General features: G+C 46.2%; 7 protein-coding genes and 1 non-coding gene across 10 annotated transcripts; 3 read left to right on the top strand and 5 right to left on the bottom strand.

The window, feature by feature from the left end:
* Nucleotides 1–259: 259 nt before the first annotated feature.
* On the bottom strand, nt 260–6,274 carry LOC108138407 (ADP,ATP carrier protein). Of its 2 annotated transcripts, none has more exons than XM_017260592.2 (4): nt 6,145–6,274; nt 1,621–1,921; nt 1,423–1,550; nt 260–1,349 (listed from the first exon to the last, which is right to left on the bottom strand). In XM_017260592.2, exons 2-4 carry the CDS (start codon nt 1,915–1,917, stop codon nt 875–877), a joined length of 900 nt encoding a protein of 299 aa, XP_017116081.1. In that variant the 5' UTR covers nt 1,918–1,921; nt 6,145–6,274; the 3' UTR covers nt 260–874. The 2 variants fall into 2 exon arrangements, with proteins under 2 accessions (XP_017116081.1, XP_017116082.1); XM_017260593.2 differs by lacking the exon at nt 6,145–6,274 and adding an exon at nt 3,604–3,726.
* Nucleotides 6,275–7,315: 1,041 nt separating this feature from the next.
* LOC108138437 (40S ribosomal protein SA) lies at nt 7,316–8,815 on the top strand. Its single transcript, XM_017260638.2, has 3 exons — nt 7,316–7,437; nt 7,666–7,908; nt 8,150–8,815. The coding sequence occupies exons 2-3, from the start codon at nt 7,690–7,692 to the stop codon at nt 8,741–8,743; spliced, it is 813 nt and encodes a 270-aa protein (XP_017116127.1). The 5' UTR covers nt 7,316–7,437; nt 7,666–7,689; the 3' UTR covers nt 8,744–8,815.
* On the top strand, nt 8,022–8,127 carry LOC121466770. The gene has a single exon (XR_005976950.1). It is a non-coding gene; the product is annotated as a small nucleolar RNA snoM1 (small nucleolar RNA).
* An 858-nt stretch (nt 8,816–9,673) lies between the features above and the next one.
* LOC121466745 lies at nt 9,674–14,008 on the bottom strand. Its single transcript, XM_041710675.1, is given in 4 exon segments — nt 9,674–10,095; nt 10,097–10,119; nt 12,820–13,739; nt 13,841–14,008. Coding segments are annotated over 4 exon segments (1,122 nt in total). The 5' UTR covers nt 13,923–14,008; the 3' UTR covers nt 9,674–9,998.
* Nucleotides 10,004–12,477, bottom strand: LOC108138427 (pleckstrin homology domain-containing family F member 1 homolog). Its single transcript, XM_017260630.2, has 2 exons — nt 10,822–12,477; nt 10,004–10,116 (listed from the first exon to the last, which is right to left on the bottom strand). Exon 1 carries the CDS (start codon nt 11,807–11,809, stop codon nt 10,847–10,849), a length of 963 nt encoding a protein of 320 aa, XP_017116119.1. The 5' UTR covers nt 11,810–12,477; the 3' UTR covers nt 10,004–10,116; nt 10,822–10,846.
* A 601-nt stretch (nt 14,009–14,609) lies between the features above and the next one.
* LOC108138388 (ras-related protein Rab-27A) lies at nt 14,610–17,873 on the top strand. 2 transcript variants are annotated; one of them, XM_017260567.1, is made up of 3 exons: nt 14,610–14,934; nt 16,452–16,663; nt 17,036–17,873. In XM_017260567.1, exons 2-3 carry the CDS (start codon nt 16,505–16,507, stop codon nt 17,570–17,572), a joined length of 696 nt encoding a protein of 231 aa, XP_017116056.1. In that variant the 5' UTR covers nt 14,610–14,934; nt 16,452–16,504; the 3' UTR covers nt 17,573–17,873. The 2 variants fall into 2 exon arrangements, with proteins under 2 accessions (XP_017116056.1, XP_017116055.1); XM_017260566.2 differs by lacking the exon at nt 14,610–14,934 and adding an exon at nt 15,475–15,593.
* A 437-nt stretch (nt 17,874–18,310) lies between these two features.
* Nucleotides 18,311–20,647, bottom strand: LOC108138435 (trypsin eta). Its single transcript, XM_017260636.2, has 3 exons — nt 20,183–20,647; nt 19,806–20,103; nt 18,311–18,948 (listed from the first exon to the last, which is right to left on the bottom strand). The coding sequence occupies exons 1-3, from the start codon at nt 20,446–20,448 to the stop codon at nt 18,580–18,582; spliced, it is 933 nt and encodes a 310-aa protein (XP_017116125.1). The 5' UTR covers nt 20,449–20,647; the 3' UTR covers nt 18,311–18,579.
* Nucleotides 20,648–20,694: 47 nt separating this feature from the next.
* LOC108138436 lies at nt 20,695–22,233 on the bottom strand. The gene is made up of 4 exons (XM_017260637.2): nt 22,012–22,233; nt 21,713–21,921; nt 21,443–21,638; nt 20,695–21,379 (listed from the first exon to the last, which is right to left on the bottom strand). The coding sequence occupies exons 1-4, from the start codon at nt 22,088–22,090 to the stop codon at nt 21,093–21,095; spliced, it is 771 nt and encodes a 256-aa protein (XP_017116126.1). The 5' UTR covers nt 22,091–22,233; the 3' UTR covers nt 20,695–21,092.
* Nucleotides 22,234–22,421: the final 188 nt, after the last annotated feature.

Genomic DNA, 22,421 nt, shown 5'->3' with positions numbered 1-22,421 from the left:
ATTATTATACATAGGTGAGCTTTTAGGCTCTCGTCCCAATCACTCTGTAAGGAAACTAAACGATTTTGAACGACGGAATGTTGCATTTGATTGCACAAGACCAAAACCACAATGTAAGTATGCTATTATTTCTTAAATTTAAATAAATTTCACAATGTGACCGAGTTGTAAAACGAAGGGGAACACATTGCACAATACTCGCAGGCAAATAGTAGGATCCCTTGAACCAAAGCGCAGAAAGAAAAAACACACAACATTGTACTATTTTTATCAATTTTTATATATTTTTAAACCCACCGAAGTTGAGTTTGTTTGTTTGTCGTGTCGGAGGCTAAAGAATCTACAGGTCTTCGGTCGATTCCATGCCACTTATCGATTTAACACTGATTTGGCCGGGGAGATGTGGCGCGACCCAGCAGCATGATGGGATCTAGTAAATAGTCTAACCCAAACTTAACAATACTAATCAATATCGTCACAATGTTCGTTCGTCTTTCAGTGTAGTGGGTTGTATCGCAGGTGCTGGCTGAGTCGTCTCCTCGTCTCCTAGCATTGCTCTGTGGTAGTTGTTGTTCTATTGACTCTGGCCATCGTTCCATAAATTAGTTCCCCGTTATTATTATAACTAATATAATTTCATAATTATATCAGGGGACAGGGAGGAAGGAAGAGGGGGGGATCTTATTGCTTGCCGTTGTTCTTGGTAAGATTGTGTGTGTTGTTGGTTGCAGATCAAACTTTGCTGTTGCTGTTGCTTTAGCTGTTCTCTTTCAGTTATTTAACATAATTAGCTGGTAGTGTTTAGTTTTCTTGTTTGTTTTTGTTGTTGTATGTTGTTGTATTTTGCTGGTTTTGAATAATTTAATAATTTAATTTACAAGACCTTCTTGATCTCATCGTACAACACAAGCACGAAAGCGCCGCCAGTGCCTCTGAGAATGTTGGAGAAGGCTCCCTTGAAGAAGGCACCAGTGCCCTCCTGCTTGGCGATGGTGGCCCAGCAGTGCAGTGTGTTCTTGTAGATGACCTCGGTGGCCTTGCGACCCGACTGCATCATCATGCGACGACGCACGGTATCGAAGGGATAGGACACGATGCCAGCGACGGTTGTCACAACCTGGGCGATGGCCCAGCTGATGTAGATGGGTGTGTTCTTGGGGTCGGGCAGCATACCGCGGGCGGTATCGTAGAAGCCGAAGTAGGCGGCACGGTAGATGATGATGCCCTGCACGGACACACCGAAGCCGCGGTACAAGCCAACGATGCCGTCGCTCTTGAAGATCTTGGTCAAGCAGTTGCCCAGACCGGTGAATTCACGCTGGCCACCCTTGCCAGTATCAGCAGCCAAGCTGTTCGACAGGAGGAGATTGATTTTCGTTAATTTCCGCACAATTTGTCCGTTTCTCTTATGTTCCAACTTACCGAGTACGGGCAAAGTCCAAGGGGTAGACAAAGCACAGAGAGGTAGCACCAGCGGCACCACCGGAGGCCAAGTTGCCGGCGAAGTAGCGCCAGAACTGGGTGTTCTTGTCAACACCTCCCAGGAAGACCTACATATCGGTACAAGCGCGTTAGTTTTCGGCTCCAATTGCTATGCCAGCAACTCCCAGTTGAGCTCACCTGCTTGTACTTGTCCTTGAAGGCAAAGTTCAGAGCCTGGGTCGGGAAGTATCTGATGACGTTGGCCAAGTTACCGCGCCAGAACGACGAGAATCCCTGCTCCTTTGGAATGCGGATAAAGCAATCAACCATACCCTTGTACTGCTTGTCGGCACTGATTTGTTTCGAGATGTGCTGAACCTGCAGGAGCAGTTTCACACGCTCAATGGGGGCGACGGCGGTCTTGGAGACGGCTGCGGAGATGCCTCCGGCAGCGAAATCCTTGACGAATCCAACAGCATCAAAATCCTTGCCCATTTTGCTGTAAACACATCGCGCAATTGCCCAATACTCTCATTAGTCTTGCTCGGTCTCTTTCAGCCGTCGTTGGATGATTTGATTTATATGCTTTGATACCGACGATGGTACTTCTGTGATGGGTGTGGATGGATGATGATATCCCAATGGCATGCAGGTGGTGCTTGATATACGGATGGAGTGCAGGAGGAGCCGCTCCCCATGCGTTGCATAATGTTACGGTTTACGATTTACGATTTACGTTTACAGTATGTATGGTAGATGTACGATTCACTTTCTTTACACAGGTGCAGTAGGCACAATAGAAAAATAGCCCAAAGCCAAATGAAAATGTGAAAATTGTCAATGTTCTAAATAATATGTGGGGATGCGATACACAAACCGAAACCAAAAAACATGCACTTTTTTGGATTAACACAAATTGGGTAAAATGTGAGTATGGAGTAAATTATAAAGGTTTTAGCGTCAAATGAAAACTTATCGCGAAATTGTTAAACATGCAGTATAATGTGCTAGTACAAATGGAAATAAAAACTTAGGTCTAAAATTGATGATTTATTATGTTTGATGATTAATGGGGTCTCAGCACTTTGGTTACAACAAATAAACATAGTATTAGTATGGGTGTTAGCAGTCGCCGGCTAAACTGGTTTTGAGAGAAAAAAAAAATTGAACATTGGCCGGTTAAATTTGCCACGTGGTTTGAGTCCGAGCCAAATAAATGAATGTTGTAGAAAATTCGTACTTAGTTCTTAGCAGTTATAACAAAAGAGTTGAGTTGAGTTAACTTTTGCGGTCGGGAATAGCTAGGTACGTGGCATAAATTGCTTATCCAATTTATTTTATCTAGAATGGCATAAATCATGTGCAGTTCAAGTTGAATAAAACAACCTTTTACTGGTTTTCATTGAGTAATGTTTGAGATTGCATAATTGCCACACCACAGCAAAAAAAAAAAAAAAAAGAGTAGAATAGAACAGAAAAAGTTCAATGGAAAAGCCAGTATATGAGCATTGGCGTGGGTGTAAGCAAGATGGCTATAGAGGCCACACTTTTTTGGCAGCTGGCATTCGCCATTGAAGCGTGTTTCGTTAATTTTAGAATTTTTCAAGAGCAGACCCCACTCTTCAATAGCCGTGTGTGTTTCAATAAAATTCTGCGAAATTAAATTAGCATTCTATTGTCAAAGGTTTATGTAACAACACACTTGGCGAAAAGAGAGCTTTATTTCTCTTCGGTTTCGGATCTCTTTCAAAACAACCGTTATCTAATCGGGTTAAACTTTTGATTGACTGGAAGAGAGCAAAGCTTTTGGCCAAGAGAAAAAGACTCGTGATGTAATAGCCATAGCCCCAGCTGGAAAAATTCTACAGCTGCACGTGGAAAGCTTCCACCGAAGGCCGAGTAGTAGTATCCAATCCAGGGTTATGTTTATTCTTAATTCATTGTTATTGATTGCATAAGAACGAAAAGCAGCACCGCACACCACAAAAAAAAAACATTCAAGTTCAACTCTTATTGTTTTACATAACCAGGCAAATTCTTTTCATTACTCTGGTTTAAGTTTGATTTGGTTTGATTTAAAACAAAAAAGAAGCACTTTTGTTTGAATGGGATGATGAATGCAGATGCATTTGCAGTTGTAGTAACTTCAATTGATTTTCAATTTGTTGTCGCCATACGTACAATTTGTATGTGTTTTATATCACAGCACAAAACCGAAAAAAAATTATCCTTATTCCCCTGGAAGTCAGAAGTCTGCACCGGACGGCAAGTGAATTGCTTGTGAAAGTTCCGTTCACCGAAATCAGCCAGCTAGCCTGCGCTGCCTCTGCCTGCGTAGGCGTCGGCGTCGACGTCGTCGTCATCGTCAAGTTCAGCAACAGTTGAGCGAAGGCGAGAGAGAGAGCTCTCACCGAGTGCGCGAAATGCGGAGAGCTCCATCTAGCGGTTGGCAACAGCAACAGCACGTGTGGGAGCGAGAGAGACACAGGGGCGGGGGCTGGGGCAGAGAAAGAGCGAGAGATCGCCGCTTATCAGTTGCTAAGAATTCAATGCCGTTTTTGTTGCATAAGAGGAAGTGTTGTACGAATGAGTATAAACTCATTAGAAAAGAAAACACTTTTTGTTTCATTTTGCCATGCCCGAAAATGCATATATGGCCAATTGTTTTTCATTTGCCCCTTTCGAGGTTTTCAGCGGCGCTTTCGAAATGCTGCCAAAAAATAAAACACGCACAACATTTTACATTTGGCAAAGAGCCGAGTCAGCTGCGTAGCAGAGTTGCCAATCCAACTATTTAATAGCCAGAAATGGATTGACCAAATGCAGAAGATAATACTTTAAAATCCTAAATCATCTTTGGAAGAATTGATATAGAAAAAATGCGACAAAGAAGAAATGAAAAAACAAAATTGTGTTATGTTAAAAACACAACTTTTTGGTCCACTAGGCTGAAGGCATCTGAATAAGAAAACATTTTGAGTTGACACAAAAACACACAAATAGACAAAACAGGGCAATGATTACATTACTTAAAGATCAAAAGCTATTTCTTTTCAGATAAGTGCTTTGAATAAAATCGTTTAGATTATTTTCAAGCTACATATTTTTGATTGCAGCTATTTTAAGCTTTTTAGCTTCATTGTAAAAGATAGCGTAGGCAACACTGTTAGCATGTGACTTTGCTTTCTGACGTCCGTCTGCCGCTCTCTCGCTCTCTTCACTCGCCTGTCCCCATCTCTTTCGCGCACGCGGAAGAAGGGCGGCAGCTCAAAAAAAAAGTGCGTGAAGCGATTAGATAAACACCGCTGCTAATACAGTTATTTATATAACTGTCTGTGACGCTTTTTCAAGGTCCCGCTATCGCTAAAAAATTACATAAAAAACAAAAGAGAAATACTGCTGGCCGGCTGCCCAAAATCAAAAATAAAAAGACCGAACAAATGTGCAGCGGAGTTGCTGCAAAAATGCTTAATTGCTAAAATTAAGCGACTGCCAAGTTTATATTGCTCACTTTTCGCATAGTGTGTGAATCCGATTTCCAAGACTAAACAAAAAAGGGTGTGCAATAAACAACATTCTTGTTACTGAATTTCCGCTGAGGCGAGAAATGTGATGAGATTCGTCAGGGAGATGTAATAATAAACACTAATCACTAATCAGTGCAAAATGGCGCTAAAAGGCCACACAAAGGGGCAAAATAAACATAAAACCACATGAATACCAGACGCAGTTCAAAGCTTGACGTCACAAGGGGTTAAATTCCCCCTAAGAAAAAAACAAGAAATTTAAGGAACTGCGGGGAAAAACCTGATTTGAATTCGCGGGTCTTTCGCAAGAACTTTTTCCCTTTAAAAATAAAGAAAGCAGGTCAGAAAAGAAAGGGAAGAAAAGAGAAATGGTTAAAATTTCTCTTAAGAAACAGAACATTTACATTTACACACTCGCAAACTCAGCTAAGCACTTGCACGCGCAGCTGGTGTCTGGCATAGGAGTGAGCGAGAGGGCGCTACTGGCACATGGAAATAATTTGCCATTGTGTTGGTTACTCTGACTAGGCAGTATAAGTCAATTTGCACATTTTTCACTAATAAATCGAATGCATTTCCTTTAAAATTGTAAAAGCAAGCCAAATAAATTTTTTAGTGGCATAATTGACATTAAAAAAAACCCGCAACTGATTTGCAAATTTTTTGTACCGACGATGCCGGTCTGCCAACTCGTTGCCTAAGTTGCATAAGTTGGCAGTTCCAGCGTGGTTGCAAAAAAAAATTGGGCAAAAATGGGTGAAAAATTATGCAGCGTGGCTTTATTAATTTTTCTTGGGATATTTATGATTTACTTTAATTAACAAGAATAATAGACCTGAGAAGGCCGTTCATACGGTCAGTTCATAACGTGTTTTATTTAAGGCGTACACCTTTTCGGCACAATTACTTCGCCTGGTTATGTAAGCACTTTTCGGCTTTTTCCAAACTTATACAGGGAGTTATTTTCGGTGCAGTCGAGCAGGTCTGCGTATCCATACATAAAAAATTAGTTAAACCACCACCGACACAATAAAAAAATTAGCACATTACATAACTACAGAATCTAGCGCAAGGTGACGTGAAACAAAAAATCAATGGCAGAATTACGGGGCACACCATGCACTTATTATTCTCCGCCCTACTTAATGCGGTTGGTGCCTCAAAAATGTGGTAAATATAGAAAATAGCACAATACCTTCAGTTGTTAACTTCTCACAAAAGTCACAGAATAAAAACTTCTTTTGCAGAATCAGACGAAGCCGCGTGCTCACTTGGCGAATGAAATTCGTGAAGTGCTAATGTGACCGTGGGAAAGTAACTAAAAGATCCAGGCGATATCTTTTTTAACAATTTTTAAATATACCATATATAAAACTATTATACCAGAAATATACCACTAATTTGGTGTTTAAGTCTTTCACCAATCGAAAAAAAAATTATTTTTAATTTTATTAACATTGTATATGTAATGTTATAGCGATCAATGTAAAATTATGAATTAAAATCTTTATAAATGTTTTCAGCTATTCGGCGTATTCAGAAGAATAACATGCTCACTGATGGATAATTAATCAGTGATCAAGTTTGTTCTGCTGAACGCTTATTTACATTATGCATTAATTAATTAATTATTTTGTTTGTTTTTATTTATTTTTTGTATACATTCTGATTTTTCTGTTTATTCTTATCGATATTGACACCATCGATATAGGCTAGCAGATATGTATCATGTATCATGAAAAAGTTGCGTACTATTATTACGCTCCTTTTTCGCTGATCATGATGGAATAATTTTTCCAACATGATCAGTGATCATACAGTGATCATTCAGCAGAACCATCGTAAGAAATCTATCAGTAATCAGTGATCATGTTGTTCTGCTGAATACGACCAACATTAGTGGCATTAAATATATGGAAAATATTTTGTCGCAAACATTTAATCATTGTAGTCTATTTTTCATAGTTTTTTTTTTTTTGGGTTTTTCCGTCCAATTCTGTCAGTGTAGCCTATTATTTCACCGGGATTTTGTGTACCTTGTAGATCAAGGCAATCAAGTCCACGGCGTTGTGCAGGTAATCCCGGCGGATCATTTCGCACTCAGTCCCTGGAGCTCATTAAAAAAAAACCGACGACAAAAATACACGAGGTACGCGTGGTTTTGCAGCACTGGCTGCTAGTGTTGTGAGCGTGGGGAGTCTCAGGCTTCTTATTATTTTCAACAAACATTTTTATCTTTTCTAAGTAATTGAATTTTTTTGCCTGAACGCAAAATATTCTAATGGGAAATATATATAGCTGTCTCATTCCGGGCTTTATTGGCCATTTAGTATTTTTTGTATGATGTGGTTTCAAAAGCGCAGTGTGACCGTGTCCGTGAGAAATGCCACGATAGTATCGGACAAGCACAGATTTTTCCATCGCCAACTTGGTCCCATTCCGGCCGTCCATTCGGCCATTTTTTCGAAACTCCCAGCGGCATCAAGACGTGAGTATTCCGAGAGTCCCAAATAGGCAGTGGTTCGAATCTTGATGAAGTGGAAGATGGTTGTCCTAAATCCAGGCAGCATCCATATGACATACGCTTCCAAGCGCCATGCACAAAGCAGGCACAACCAAACACTCCGGATGAATTGGAAAGCGTGCGCACGTGGGAAGCAAAAACCCCACCTTTGAGGTTATGGCGAAGCACTAACACGGGTTTCTTGATCCACAGGTCCGTAACTCTTTCTACGTTAACATGTCGGGAGGCCTAGATATTCTGTCCCTCAAGGAGGACGACATCACCAAGATGTTGGTCGCGACCACCCACTTGGGTTCGGAGAACGTCAACTTCCAGATGGAGCAGTACGTGTACAAGCGCCGCGCCGATGGCGTTAACATCCTGAACCTGGGCAAGACCTGGGAGAAGCTGCAGCTGGCGGCCCGCGCCATCGTGGCCATCGACAACGCCTCGGATGTGAGTATAACAATAAATACTATATACATTGTCCATGTGACCGGAGAGGAGACTCTCCAAGAGCGAAGGGCTTGGCTAACATGATGATTTTACTACTAATCTTTCGGGTATGAAATTCAATGATTTCAACTTCACCGCTGACCAGCCAAGCCTTACAGCCTTCGAGTGTTTGCCCCTATATTATTCTGTCCACCAGCCGGACCTCTTTCTGATGAGCCATCTCTCCTTGCCCTTCCCGTAGGTCTTCGTCATCTCGTCGCGTCCCATTGGCCAGCGCGCCGTGTTGAAGTTCGCCAAGTACACGGACACCACTCCCATTGCCGGCCGCTTCACACCCGGTGCCTTCACCAATCAGATCCAGCCAGCTTTCCGCGAGCCGCGTCTGCTGGTGGTGACCGACCCCAACACCGATCACCAGCCCATCATGGAGGCCAGCTACGTGAACATCCCCGTGATCGCCTTCACCAACACCGACTCGCCGCTGCGCTACATCGATATTGCCATTCCGTGCAACAACAAGTCGGCCCATTCCATCGGCCTGATGTGGTGGCTGCTGGCCCGCGAAGTGCTCCGCCTGCGCGGCACCATCTCTCGCAGCGTCGAGTGGCCCGTGGTCGTCGACCTGTTCTTCTACCGCGATCCCGAGGAGGCCGAGAAGGAGGAGGCCGCCGCCAAGGAGCTGCTGCCCCCGCCCAAGATCGAGGAGGCCGTCGACCACCCGGTCGAGGAGACCACCAACTGGGCCGATGAGGTGGCCGCCGAGACCGTCGGCGGAGTGGAGGACTGGAACGAGGACACCGTCAAGACCTCCTGGGGCAGCGACGGACAGTTCTAAGGAATCCATTCAATTGTCGTTAGGCGCGGCCTCTGTCGCGGCATAAATAAACATCTTATGTTTATATCTAAACCCCCACGTGTTTTAATTTCAATGCTGTATTATATATGCTGTGCGTTTAATGCATTTCTTGGAACTGGATTATGATTTGTTCATTTCATGATGCTGTCTGAATAGGAAGTATTCTAAAACAACGAACAATTGTTCATTTAACTTACTCCTGGTCAAGTAATAAGATATTCACATAAATCCTGCCAAATGGACAATTTTTAACTAATCCAAAAGTTCGTGGGTCATATTAGGTAGGACCCATTTAGGATGATTGTTAAATTGAATCCAATCGGTCAACCTATGACAACAGTTTTCAAAAATGTCGTTTCGAGATAAACGCGGTTAAAGTTGTAGGTTCAGGGGTATATGCATTAACAGGATGTTTTTAAAATTTTAAACTATTGATAGGGAAGAAAAAAAAATTGGCCCTTAACCATTACAAAATGTGACTTAATTTAATAGCTTGGAATTTGATTTTGATTTGTTTGTTTCATGATCTTTAGCCTAAAGTTCCACTTTAAATTGAGAGCATTACACAAAGATTGTATCAAAAAAAGAGCTCAGCGTTGACCCCACCACAACACGTGATTTAAGGGTGTTGCCTGCCGTGTGATTGCTCCGTGAGGTTGCTCCTTTTTCAAAAGTTTTGCATTTTAATTGCCAGACTCTGAACCTCATATCCGATGAAAAGAACTAAATTATTATCCAAAAACTAAGTGTCGATATAATTTATTTTTTTAGGCTGAATTTCGAATAGTACGCTGCTATTCCCTTCCTTTTCCATTTGTTAGTTGTGCTCAATAGGAAACGCATCTCGGATTAGACAGAGAGAGACAGCAGTACTGCTGTTGCACCGAAAAGAGTAACCAACACTTCTGGTTCAATTTACAGTATTAATTTATTGTTTTTTTTCGGCTTTGTACAAATAGAAAACAGTTAATGATCGCAATTAGAAATTGCTCATATTGTATACATATCCATATAGTTAATTCCTCTCGCCAAACTTATGATTTTAGTGGTTTCACATCGCCTAAAAAAATGGGAAACAAAAGGTGTGTAAACGAACATATACGCGTAAAAGTAATGTTAGAGACAAAAATTGTGTTAATCTGGTAAAACTATGTATCGGTTTTAACATGTTTATGTTTTTGTATATGTATATGTGTAGCAGCGACTTTACACCTTTTTAAATTTGGACAAGTGATCAAAAGTAGCAGTCGACTGGTTCGATCGAGCACTTTTTAAAGGGATTTGGACGCGCCTTGAATAAGTTCATCTTGCGTATCTCCTTACTTTCCTCCTCGCTTCCGTTGTTCATCTTGCTGCTAATGGGAAAGAAGATTGCGGATTAGTATGCTAATATTTATTGTTGCAGTGCAGTGCATTGGTGAGTGGCGAGGACGGGTCCCTAGTAGTGATAGTAATATTAATACTGCAAACTTTGCTTCGACCCTAAGCTGGGATTGGGATTGAAATGAGTGGCCGACTGACTCATCCGTTGCCCGGAGACGGAGACAAAGACAAAGACGCTCCCACTGACCATCTAACCCTATCGGCTGCTCGGCTGCTCCGTTCCCTGCTGAGTCACGGCGGGAGTTTCAGGCCGATAAGCTTGCTGCTTGTTTGCGAATACGGCTACGGCTACGGCTACTGGTTACATCACAGCCCACTTCGTATCTGCATCTGCTTGCTCCACCCAGTTTGTTTGCCAGCGGAAAATAGGCCGGCGCAGCAGCACTCGGCTGATAAGATTATCGTGCCAAGCGAAATGTGCGGACTATGGAAAACAAGAAGAGAAACCGAAAAGGGAGCCAAGACAAGGTCGCAGTCACGAGTAATGTAATGTCTTGATGCTAGATTTTCACATCATGGAAATCAAGGTCCCTTAAAACTACACTACATGTGGTCCCAATTGGATACAGTTGGATAGTAAGATCAGGTCTAAGCTTCCGATAGAGATGGGGACATAATCAACCCACAACAGCTTTTGGGATGGCGTGATAGTGTACTGGCTTGAGAATATCTACCGTCATGAAGTGCCAAGTGGTCCGCTCAGCAGGAGCTGCCCGCTGTTGCAGCGGCAGCCGGCGGGCTCTGGACGTTGGGAGCTGCATGAGGAGCCTCCAGGCTGCTGGCCGCCGCCGTCACGGAGGAGGGTGAGGTCGACGTTATCGTCGAGGAGTCGTCGGCGGCGGAAAGCACGCTGTTGTCGCCGTAGAAGCGCGGCTCGTCGTGCGACTCGCCGCCCGGGGAGGCTGTCTCCTCGTCTGAGTCCTCGTCGTTGGAGCTGTCGCCGGCCGTGGTGTTGAGCTTGTTGCCGGCGGCGGCAGCTCCGGCGCCCGAATCCTCGCCAGCGGCCAGTGAGCTGGTGGGCACGTGCTTCAAGCGTTCGTAGCAGGCGTCGCAGACGCGCAGCGCCTTGGTGCTCTGCTGCGGCAGCAGGAACTTCTTGGCCGAGCAGCCGGCGCAGACGACGGCGCCACAGTTGCGGCAGTGGTGCCGGCGCTGGATGAAGGTGAACTGCGTCTTCTTGCAGTGCATGCAGACGCTGGCATCGGTGTCCGGCACCCAGACGGCGGCATGGTTCTCCACCGGCTTCTTGCCACTCTTGCGCAGCAGATCTTCCACGCACTTGTTGATGTGCGCCATCCACTCCTGCTTCTCGGTGCTGGTGGCCGCGAACACCACGAACGACTTGGTGGTGGTGCGGATGTACCAGCCATTCCGGTACGCCTGGTTGTCGGCAATCGACTCGAGCGACACCTCCTCCAGCGGCATGATGTGCTGCTTGTTGTACTTCTTCTTGCCGATCACGATGTTGCCGTACACCAGTATGTCGTTGAACAGGAAGAACTGGCGCGACTTGGGCCGCTTGCGGCACATCTTGGTCAGCACGCCCTCGCCCACCAGGACGCGTCCCTGCATGGCCAGCGGAACGCCCGAGCTGCCGAAGCAGTTCTCCACGGAAGCGATGCGCCGGGTGTTGGCCTCCGAGTTCACCAGGCGGTCCACCATGGTGGAAGTGGATTCGGGTTTGGGTTTGGGCTTGGCGAAAGTTGCTGCTCCGAATCAGAGTTTCAGTCCAATCCGAATGGAAAGGTAGCCAACTGTGACGACAGACTATGTGTTTGTGTTTGTGTGTGTGAGTGAGTGTGTGTGTGGTGTGACACTCGGTACTCTGGCACCGTTCCAGTATGCGTATGCGTATGTGTGTATGTGTGTCTCGCTGCGGACTGGGCGCAGCTGTTGCAAGTCCTGGCAGCAAATGGCCGGGCCGATCCTGTTGCAAGTCCCGCTGACGCTGCCGCTGCTCCCGCTTTATGCAATGCACGAACACGTCTTTAAACTATTAACTGGCTTTTTCTACGCCGTCCGAAACGTCATGACTCACTCACACCACAGCAACAACAGCAAAAACAAACTGGGCTCTCTCGCTCTCTCCTTCGTGGTGTTATTGTTGCTGCTGCGACTGCGATTGTGTTTTCATCGGGTTTTTATTTAGGGTCGTTTGGTTTGGTGGGTTCCCTTGCACCGGAAAACTGAACCCGCTGGCCTGTTCGGCGCTTGGGCTGCGATTTCAATTTCGATGCGAAGCGTAGGAAGCGCAACGGCAACTTTGTTTTAAACACCAAGTAATTTATTTTGCCAGCGCAGTGTGGCCGTGCGAGGATCGCAAGTAAATACCGTGCGGTTCCCCAGTGTTGTAAATCACCGAAATAGTGTTTTCAACATCAACATTGAAAAAGGGAGCATGAGCTATGTTATATTTTCGTCTCTTTTGACAAAATCTAAAAATAAGTATACAATTGTTCAACCTTTTTTTAAATTTATGGCTGTTGTCTGTTAAGACTATTGGAGCGCGAGAGCTAAACACAAAAATGTATTAAAATGTGAATTTTTTGGAATGTCTAGTTCCGATATAAGAAGTTTCCCAGCGGGTGTTACCGGGCAAGAATCTATGAGGAACAAAGAACCTAACACCACATCACCACCAGACCTTAATGGCTTCTAGGACTTACCCTTACATTCTTCTGGTGATCCAGGTTGACCTGCACGGCAGCGTCGAATTCCTGCCAGTCGCGCAGGCGCTGCTCGCTGCGCAAGTGTAAGGGCTTCGAGCGGGTGACGCCAACCGGATGCGATCGCTCCGTTTCCTGGTCCTGGGCCCGGCGGCGACGCTCCACGGTGGCCTGCCAATGTTTGATCGTCTCGGGCGTCGTGGGCACTGTGATCGAGTGGGTGACCACCATGTCGTCGATGCGCTTGTGAATCGCCTTGAAGTTGGGCATAGGTCGGCTGTGGAACTGGCGGGCCTTGCTCTCCTCTTCGGAGCGTCTGCGCAGCGCCTGCTGACGCTTGCTCTCGTACACGTCCTTGTACTTGTAGGCCTTGGGGGTGGAAGTGGTGCCTGCTCCTGCTCCGGCGGTTTCGTCGTCGCGTTGGCGCATGGGTGTCCATTCCAAGCGCACATTGACACCGGAGCCGACTCTTTTATGGGCCTTGTCCTCGTCCCAGCCGAGGGGAATGATCTGTTTGATGTCGCTCTGCTCCTTTTGGCCGGGATCTGCTGGGATCTTTGTGCTTGGGTTTGGCTCCTGGGGCTCCGATTCAGTCTTCACTAAGGGCACAGTTTTAGTTTCGACTATGGGCACCCCTTCAGTTTTCACTATGGGCTCTTCTACGGTCTTCTGCTTGAGTTTCACGTTCACCTTGATACCATCGTCTTGCTCCCGATCGACCTTTTCCGGAGTTGGGCAGATGTCAACCAGATGGGGGACATTGCTGAAGCACTGATCTGATGGAATCTTTGGTTTTGGTTCCTGGGGCTTCGATTTAAGTTCCACTTTGTGCTCTAGGGCCTCCCGACCGATCTTCTGCGGAGTGGGGCAGATGGACTGACGGGGGGCATTGACATTGTTGTTCTCCTTGTTGTTCTTGGACTCTGCTGCAAAAACAGGACAAAAACAGTTAAGATTGTGGTCAAACTTGGCGCGTTTTCTCAGCTTGGCGGCGATGCAGGGATGCGGAGATGCCTCGGACACGTACCGAAAAAGTTTTGCGAGTGATCCAACTTGTAGTCGCCAACGTTGATGGCGTCCCAGTCAAAAGTTCCGTCCAGATTGGCCATGGCAATAACTTATGGGTTCACAACCAACAACTTTGATTTTTATTTATACTTTTTAGTTGCCTCGCGCCACCTCCGTTACACGAAACTATCGATAACAGGAAGCGTTGATAACAAAAATGATGCCTCTGATATCGATGACTTGCTGTACGATATGTATCGTGTGTTGTGGCGCGCCAATTCACTTTGTGACTTTTCAGCTACGATTTAAAGAAACGTATTAGGTTGACTGCTTGTAAAACTATATTAACATTCTTTTTTTTAGCAAATTAGTTAGCTGTTATTATGATGCTTAATTAGATTATCCATTAAATGAATTCTAACATAAGTAATTCTTATTATGCGAAATGCAACTACATTAAATCCTCCTTTACTCCGTTTTTATTTTTTATTTTATTTTGATTAATGTTTTCCTGTTGTAATAAAACTGTTGAAAATAAAACTTACTGGCTTATGTGAATGTCCTCCTTTAGCTCCTTGTTAGGCTCTATTTCAAACGAATATTTTGAGCAACTTTTGGTGTATGTGCGACAAAGTACCCGTAGAGTATTGAGGTGCACATCCTGTGGACCTGTGAGCGCCTTAAAAGCTGGCAGCAAGCTTTTGCCATTGCTTTTGCTGAAAGCTGCGACTGTGCCTCAGCAGAAGGGCTGGCGGCCAAATCGGTTGCTAGTCTTTGCTGGGCAGCGCATGGCAACAGGTCGTGCAGCGCAACGCCCGCAGGATCCTCTGCGTCCGCATTCTCGGAAGCCTGAGCCTCCGAGTCCGGATAGGCCAAACTCTTTTCGTATTTGTTTTCAATTTGGCAGCAAGGCAGCAAAGAACTACTCCCGGGCATACGAATTGCGCGCGCTAAAAATAACGGGTTGCTCGATGCGACCCGCCAGTTAAATCAGCTTAATCCTTCAGCATCCTTGAAGCGTCAAACCGAACGGAGTCGCCTTGGGCGCCAAAGTCAAAGGCTGGGGCGGAAATGCGTGGCGCGCCTCTGCAATTAGCCGGATCCGGTGAACAGGTGAGCAGAGCAGAGCGGAGCGGGTGGCAGCTTCACCTGCGGCTATTTTTATATCCTGCAGCACACAGAAACATTACACCACCCGCACACACGGACACAGCGGCTAATTGCGGTGCAGTGCAGTCCCAGCTTTAATTGGAAGCTGTGTAAGCAGTGCATCTGGCTGCACTGGAAGGATGGCGGCCTTGAGCACAATTGCCAGGCTCTGTTTCCTAAGCCAATCGCATCCAATCGCCAAGTCCGCCACCAAAACAGAGCCTATTTCCATTGATTGGGCCCGGGCCCATTTCCCATCTGAGCCCAATAGGATCTTGCGAATCAATAAAGGTTTAAAATTAACCGTTAGTCGAGCGAGACGGCGAGAGCTGCGTGCATGCTAATTCTATTTGCCCAACTTCGAAGTCCCCCCCTCCCTCCCCTGCCATACGCCCCCATTTTACCTGGAAGAGCAGGACATAGCTGTAACTTGTGCGTGCTCCATTGGCGAGAGCGGATGTGGGTGACAGATGGCAATGGCGATGGCCGGAGGCAGCGTGCGGAAGCGAGAGGAAATTACATTACAAGATATCAGCAAAGGATTCCATTGAGAACATTGAGCAGGACGGGAAGAGGATGGGCGAATGTTATTAGCTCCTCTCTTTTGCCCACCATGTATGTATGTATGTACATCGATCTCTGATGTCCCTTTTTATTGGTAAAGAGGAGAGGGGACGGGGTCGGGGTCCGTTGACTAGCAACCTACAACCGCAAACGGAGTCCGTAATCCGCTTAGCGCAAGGGGGGGGCGCCAGATTACAGAAGAGACTGCATTGGAGGCAACCGACCCACTACCACCCTTAAGTGAATCTGCAGAGCATTTGCCGTTATGGTCTAATTAGCGGGGGGAGGAGCCAGCGCCCACCACCACTACACCACAATGGCGCATTCCTGGGCTGCTCTTTGAGTGCCAGGCTACCCCCCGCCCCCCCCTGTCCACCATTGTTGCATTTGCGGTGCTTTCACTTTTTTCCAAAGCACTCCCTTAGCCTTGCCTGCCATACCACTCTGTGCACTTCCAGCGGGAATGCTCGAAATCTCGATCGGTTTGTTGCCTTATCAGGGACGGTCCCTTTTGAAAAAGGGATTTCCTCCGCCACCCATCGAACCTATTCAACAAAACACAAAATTTGGCCCAGAACGAGACAGAAAATCAATAAGTCGGAATTTAATGAGTTTCAAATATTTGCCACGGTGCGGGGAGAAGTGTCTGTATGGGTGAGCGTGTGGGGTCGCATTATTGAAAGGGGATGAAGGTGGGTGGGGGTCTCGCTTATGAAGATGCCTCTCGACTTGAGTGCCCGTCCCCCTCCGCCACCGCCCGTTGTATCTGTCCCTGTCACTCTAAGCCCAGGCTTACGCAGTGGAAGTGGCACAGCCAGGGGTAGTGGAAGAGGAGTAGAAGTGGAGAAGAGTCGGGAAAACCATCGCTCGGGAAGGCACCCATAGACCGCTCATTTGATTCAATTCCCTGCTTCCAGGCGGATGGGATGCCTCTGCTGTCCTGAACGTAATACGGCTCAGAAAGTCCAGAATGACGGGCGCTAACATCGACTACGACTACCTGCTCAAGTTCCTGGTCCTGGGCGACTCCGGCGTGGGCAAGACCTGCCTCCTGTACCAGTACACGGATGGCCGTTTCCACACGCAGTTCATCTCCACCGTGGGCATCGACTTTCGCGAGAAGCGACTGGTGAGTAGTCACCCACAGTTTACTGACCTTGATTCCAGTTGCATCTGTGCTACATTTATTTTATAATAATTTGCAAATTATTATATGGGGGCAACTCGTTAAATAAGCTATCAATAAAGCTCAAAAATTTTAAGCCAGATTAAGAAAATTTCTCGGAAAGTTTGTTCCGAATATATGTACATATGTATGTAGCTTTAAAAATAAGAGACTATTTTGCGTAGAAACGGACAGACGGTCATAAGACCGGCCATGGCTAGATCGACTCTTATCGTGATGCTGATTACGGGTATATGTACATACATATATACATTATGGGGTCTGATTGCAACGAGGCCATCTATAGAACACACTATTTTTCTGTGCATCCTGCAGTTGTACAACTCCCGCGGACGTCGACACCGCATCCACCTGCAGATCTGGGACACCGCCGGGCAGGAGCGGTTCCGCTCCCTGACCACGGCCTTCTACCGCGACGCCATGGGGTTCCTGCTCATCTTCGACCTGACCAGCGAGAAGAGCTTCCTGGAGACGGCCAACTGGCTGTCGCAGCTGCGGACGCACGCCTACTCGGAGGACCCGGATGTGGTGCTGTGCGGCAACAAGTGCGACCTGCTGCAGCTGCGCGTGGTGAGCCGGGACCAAGTGGCGGCACTCTGCCGGCGCTACCGACTGCCCTACATTGAGACGAGCGCCTGCACGGGGGCCAACGTGCAGGATGCCGTCGAGCTGCTGGTGGGCCGCGTCATGGAGCGGATCGAGAACGCCGCCTGCAACCGGGAATTCTCGCTGCTGCTCACCCAGTCGCGCTGCCTGCCGAACATGGCCTACGGTCAGCCGGAGCCACTGCGTCTGCACGACCAGCGGGAGGAGCAGATGTCCTCTCCGCGGCGGAACTGCCGCAACTGCTAGACCCAAAGGGCCAAAAGCCCATCCCTCCCTGCTAGTGTTGGGTAAAAATCAGTTGCTCACTTTTTAGTGAGTGAACAAAGTCACTCACTGAACAACTGAACCCTTGAACGACTTAACTGCTTGACAAATGAACAAGTGATCAAAAAAGTACAATAGTCGTGAACATGTTCAGTGAACAACTATTTTTTGTTCACTCAATTCTGAGCAAACCAACTCTAATCCCCACCTGCGTTGTTTATTGGCTCTTGTTTCCGGTTCTAAGTGTTTTTCGCTGTAAATAAATGTTGATTGTTAAGTGGAAGAGCCCCTGGGGCTGGTTTTATTCGGGAGGCCTACGGGTGGGCTGAATTCGGGTGCTCCGACCCTGGACTCAATTCCTCGATAAGAGAGCATAGTCGTGGAAATGATCCGACTCTTGTGAAACTCAGTAGATTGGTAGATAAAAGCCATGTAGCATAGGTACTATATGTGGTGTCTTTTAAAAAAATGACTTTAATCAGTAATTCGGAAGATACATATCTGTGTACAGCTGCGGTCAAAATTGCAGTTCTCTTTTAGATTTTGGAACTAAAATTCAAAAATGGAAATAATGTACTATGAACTAAATGGGGCAAATATAAGTATCCGAATCTATCATAGATAAATATATTCAAATATTTTTGAAAAAGGATAATAAAAAAAATGTTAATTTGAAAAATAGATCAGATATTTAAATCATTTTTGTTCCAATACAAAGTAAAAAGTTTAATCATTTTCATAAAATCATTTGCTGCAGTATATTGAAAATTGAATATTATGGAGTTAAACTAAAAGAATAAATGGTTTTGAAAACCTAATTTTGTTTATTGGTAGATAAGCATTATGATAAATTAAAAAAAGCTGTCCTATGCCTTAAAGGTATGTTTTTCTAACTTTTTGGGGCTTTCTTAATTGCAGATCCTTTAAAAAGAACAGACTTAGTGCAAGTCTGTTCTGCATCCATAAATATTTAGTTAAGGTATACACCATTACAAGATTATCCAGAATCCAGAGCACCAGCACAAACACATCATCAGTATGAGCAGCCTGGCAGAAATGCTGCAGCGGAAATGCGGTGCTCCACTGCGCTCCTCGATCCACTGGCGATAGTACTGGACGTCCACATAGACCCCCGGCAATCCCGGTTCCGCGCATCCGTAGCCCCACGAGACCACGCCCACCAGCCGCCCCTCGTGCACCAGCGGACCTCCCGAATCGCCCTGGCATGAGTCGGTGCCGCCCTGCAGCCGCCCGGCGCACATCATCCCCGGCAGCAGACCGGCCTTGTAGATCATCCGGCAGGTCTGGTGCCGGATGGTGCTCACGTTGGCGGTCAGCAGGATGTTGGACAGGGAACTCTGGGAAAAGGGCGGATTAAATAGAAAAAAAGAAGTTAGTGGCTTTTTGCTTAAGAATTAGTATGCAATGATGTACATATGTACATACCTAATCTGAAATTAATAAGTTGCTTATTCCAGTAACAAGTAGGTTATAGAAAAACTACTCAAAAAAAAAAAAGACAAACAAAATCAATGTATATTCGTATAAATGAAAAAATCAGCAAACTTATAGTTTATTTAAAATTTATTTTTCCAATTTTTTTTTTCTATGGGAGCCATATAATATAGTCGTTTGATCCAACCCGATCCGACTTATATACCACCTGCAAAATGAAACAAGATTTTTGGGAAAGTGTCATCCAGGTAGCATTTAAGAAGTAGAGAAACGGACGGACACTGCGTTGTAAAAGAATTTTTTATATAATATTTAAATTAAATATATAAATATTTGAATTAATATGGAAAAGATAAGTTATTAAATGAATGAGTCCAATTGTTTTAAATGCTTATATTTAAGTTTTATATGGTTTACATTTAAATTGCAATTTGAGATATTTAAATCGATTCAAATAGTCGAAAGAATACCTTTAAAAATATTTAATATTTGTTTTTTTTTTGGTATTATGTTACACTTGACCTTTATCAGTAAAGTGAATTATTTCACATTACGCTGCTCAAAATAAACCTATTAGTAATTACTTAATATATAGAATAACCATAGTCCCATTTTAGGAATAAATAAAAACTATAAAAAACAAATAAAAATTAATTAAAAACCTCCAATGGATAAAAATCAAAGCAAAGAATGTTTAGGTAAATTGAGTAGAAAATGGTTACAGTTACTACGGTTGTACACTGTTCACCAGTTCACTTACCTGCTCCGTGCGTCCCCAGCCAGCCACCTGGCACAGCCTCCCAGGGGGCGTGGCCTGAGCCGCCAGCTGGATGGGGGCCACGGCGGAGGTGAGGGTGACGCCCTCGTCAGAGGAGGGCAGCCCGGTGCGCAGGAAGAGGATGCCCACGTCGTCGCGCATGCTGTCCGGGCTGAAGGTGTGCATGTAGGCCATGGAGCTCACCTGGGACACGAGGGTCCCATTGCGTCGCTCGAAGCGGTTCAGGGTGCCCAGGACGACGACAAACTCGTCGGGTCGTCGATAGCGCTTCCTCTGGTTGCTGCAGTAGGCAGTGGTCATTGGTCCATTGGTCATCACAACTCAAGGCCACTCTACTCGGGCTGAGGCTCACTACTCACTTGTACAGACAATGGGCGGCGGTCAGGACCTTCCGGGGCGCAATCAGTGCTCCGCCGCAGATGTGGCCACTGCCAAAGTTGTTGTCGTGCCGCCGGAGGCGAATGGAGACCAGGTGGCGTGTCTCGTCCGAACTGGCCACGCTGCCATTGATGATGCGCGGCTGCTGCTGCAGCGGATCTCCTTGCGGACCAGTCTGCTCGGTGGCACAGGTGAGCAACCAGCAAATGGCGTAGGTGCAGCCCAGCAGCCAGCTACGCCGAGTCATCGCAAATCAGGCAAGAATCAGAACCGAACTGAATCGAAGTCTAGAGGCTGGGAGCCGCTTCAGGCAAGTCTAACAATTGGCAATCAGCGGCGCTGCTATCAGTTCGATAAGGCAAACATAAACATATTAGCCGGAGATCCACAGCCAGCCGCACTTCATTATTGTGACTGGGAAACTAGTGATTCGAGGCGAGGGTCGCACAGAGAGAAAATGATATGAAAAGATGATCGATCTGATCATTAAAAGTTCAAATAATACGTCAGTTTTTAATGTTGATATGTCTTCACACCAATTTGCTGATAAAGGGGCATCTTCAAACGTGAAATACAATACTTTTTGCTATGTTTGAGTAGCTTGTAGTTTGAGCCTGCATAAAAATGGTAATTTAAAGTAGAAATATAAAATGGAGGGCATCCTGGGCTCAAAATCGTACTGGTCTTAATTTTAAGTGTGTGCTCTTCGATACAATTACAGTATAAATGGAGTTCGGCGTGTATAAATATGTATATATTCGATGGTTAAACTTGAAGGCACTTTGGACGGCGTCGACGGCGAAGATACGAGATTGCTTGGGGAAACTTAGGCTAGATCCATCCGAGTGGAGTGGAATGCATTGAATGGTGGTGGCTATTAACCTGGAGCCCTTATATGTAGCCCTGCAGGCTGCGCGACTGACTGTGGTGGTGGCGCGGCGGCTGGTAGCCCGGCTCCTGCATCTCCATCTGCATGACCAGGTTCTTCTGCTCGCCACGGGCTTCGTAGGCCTGGCGGGCCTCGCGCTGCAGGATGAGGGCGGCCAGGCCGAGGAGCATGAAGGTGACCACGGCCAGGGCGTAAGACCAGCCCAGCACGTTGAACTTGGGGTACATCATCCAGTCGCGGCGGTAAGCGCAGCTCCCGAAGATGCACACGGCCAGAAACATGAACAGAGCTGTGTCGGATGAACGAACTTAGTTTGCTTCAACAGAACAAGATCGGGACTAGGGATACGTACAGGAGACAGCGGTGCCCAGGTAAGAGAGACGCACGAGCAGCCACTCGTACTGCAGCACGGGCTTCAGTGGCAGCCGGATAATGGTCAGCGAGAGCAGGACGAGCACGAGGAACACGATGATGAAGGACATGGTGACGAAGCCCTGCACAGCCATCAGCCAGCCTGGCAGCAGGTACTCACGGATAACGTAGTAGTCCTGCGGGTGGAAGAGAATCGGTTTAATCGCTGGTTGGTTGCCCGGAACCCAATGCGTCGCATGCATATGCTCACGTGCGAGAAGATGTTGTGGCAGCCGTTGAACTGCTTGGGGAACTGGTACTTGGGGTACACGAAGTCCTTGAAGCAGTACTGCCAGAGGCCCATGTTCTTGAAGCTGGCCCGCGTCTCCTCGTACGACTCGATCCAGTACGGCGAGCAGAAGGACATCATCAGCACAAAGAAGCTGGCGAAGGTGACGATGGCCCCGAAGACCACGCCGTCTGCAGAAGGATGGGGGATTGGTTATGGAGGGTGTGGATGTGGATGTGGATGCAATTCCAGGTCAGCCCGCATCCGCATGCGTCACTTACTTGTGGCCCGCGGGTAGTCTCCCTTCTCGACTCCAGAGTCTGTGGTGTCCTGCGACTGCTGCTTGTTGAGTTCGCGCATCCTGCTGACCTTGTGTCCTTGTCCTGATTCTCGGCGGATCGCAGTTGGAGCGGATTATTAGAGTATCGTTTCTGTGTTGTCTGGTTTTCAACAGCGTAAACAAATGCAACTCGCACACACCCAAAAAAAAAATAGGTGGGGCTCAGTGTTGCCAGATGTTAAAACTGCTTTCCCCCTAAATAATCTCGACCAACACTGATAACCCCCTAAAACAAAAACAGTTTTCCCCTGAAATTAAAACACACGTTAGATTTCAAAAAACATTTGGCAGAAATATTCATTTTTGATCTCATTTTATTGTGCAATTAATGTAACTTATGATATATATCTT

The sequence above is a fragment of the Drosophila elegans genome, unplaced genomic scaffold (assembly GCF_018152505.1).
Source record: "Drosophila elegans isolate 14027-0461.03 unplaced genomic scaffold, ASM1815250v1 contig_149, whole genome shotgun sequence".
NCBI classification, from domain to species: Eukaryota; Metazoa; Arthropoda; class Insecta; order Diptera; family Drosophilidae; genus Drosophila; species Drosophila elegans.
The sequence above is the reverse complement of the archived record's forward strand: the minus strand, read 5'-3'. Positions and strand labels throughout refer to the sequence as shown.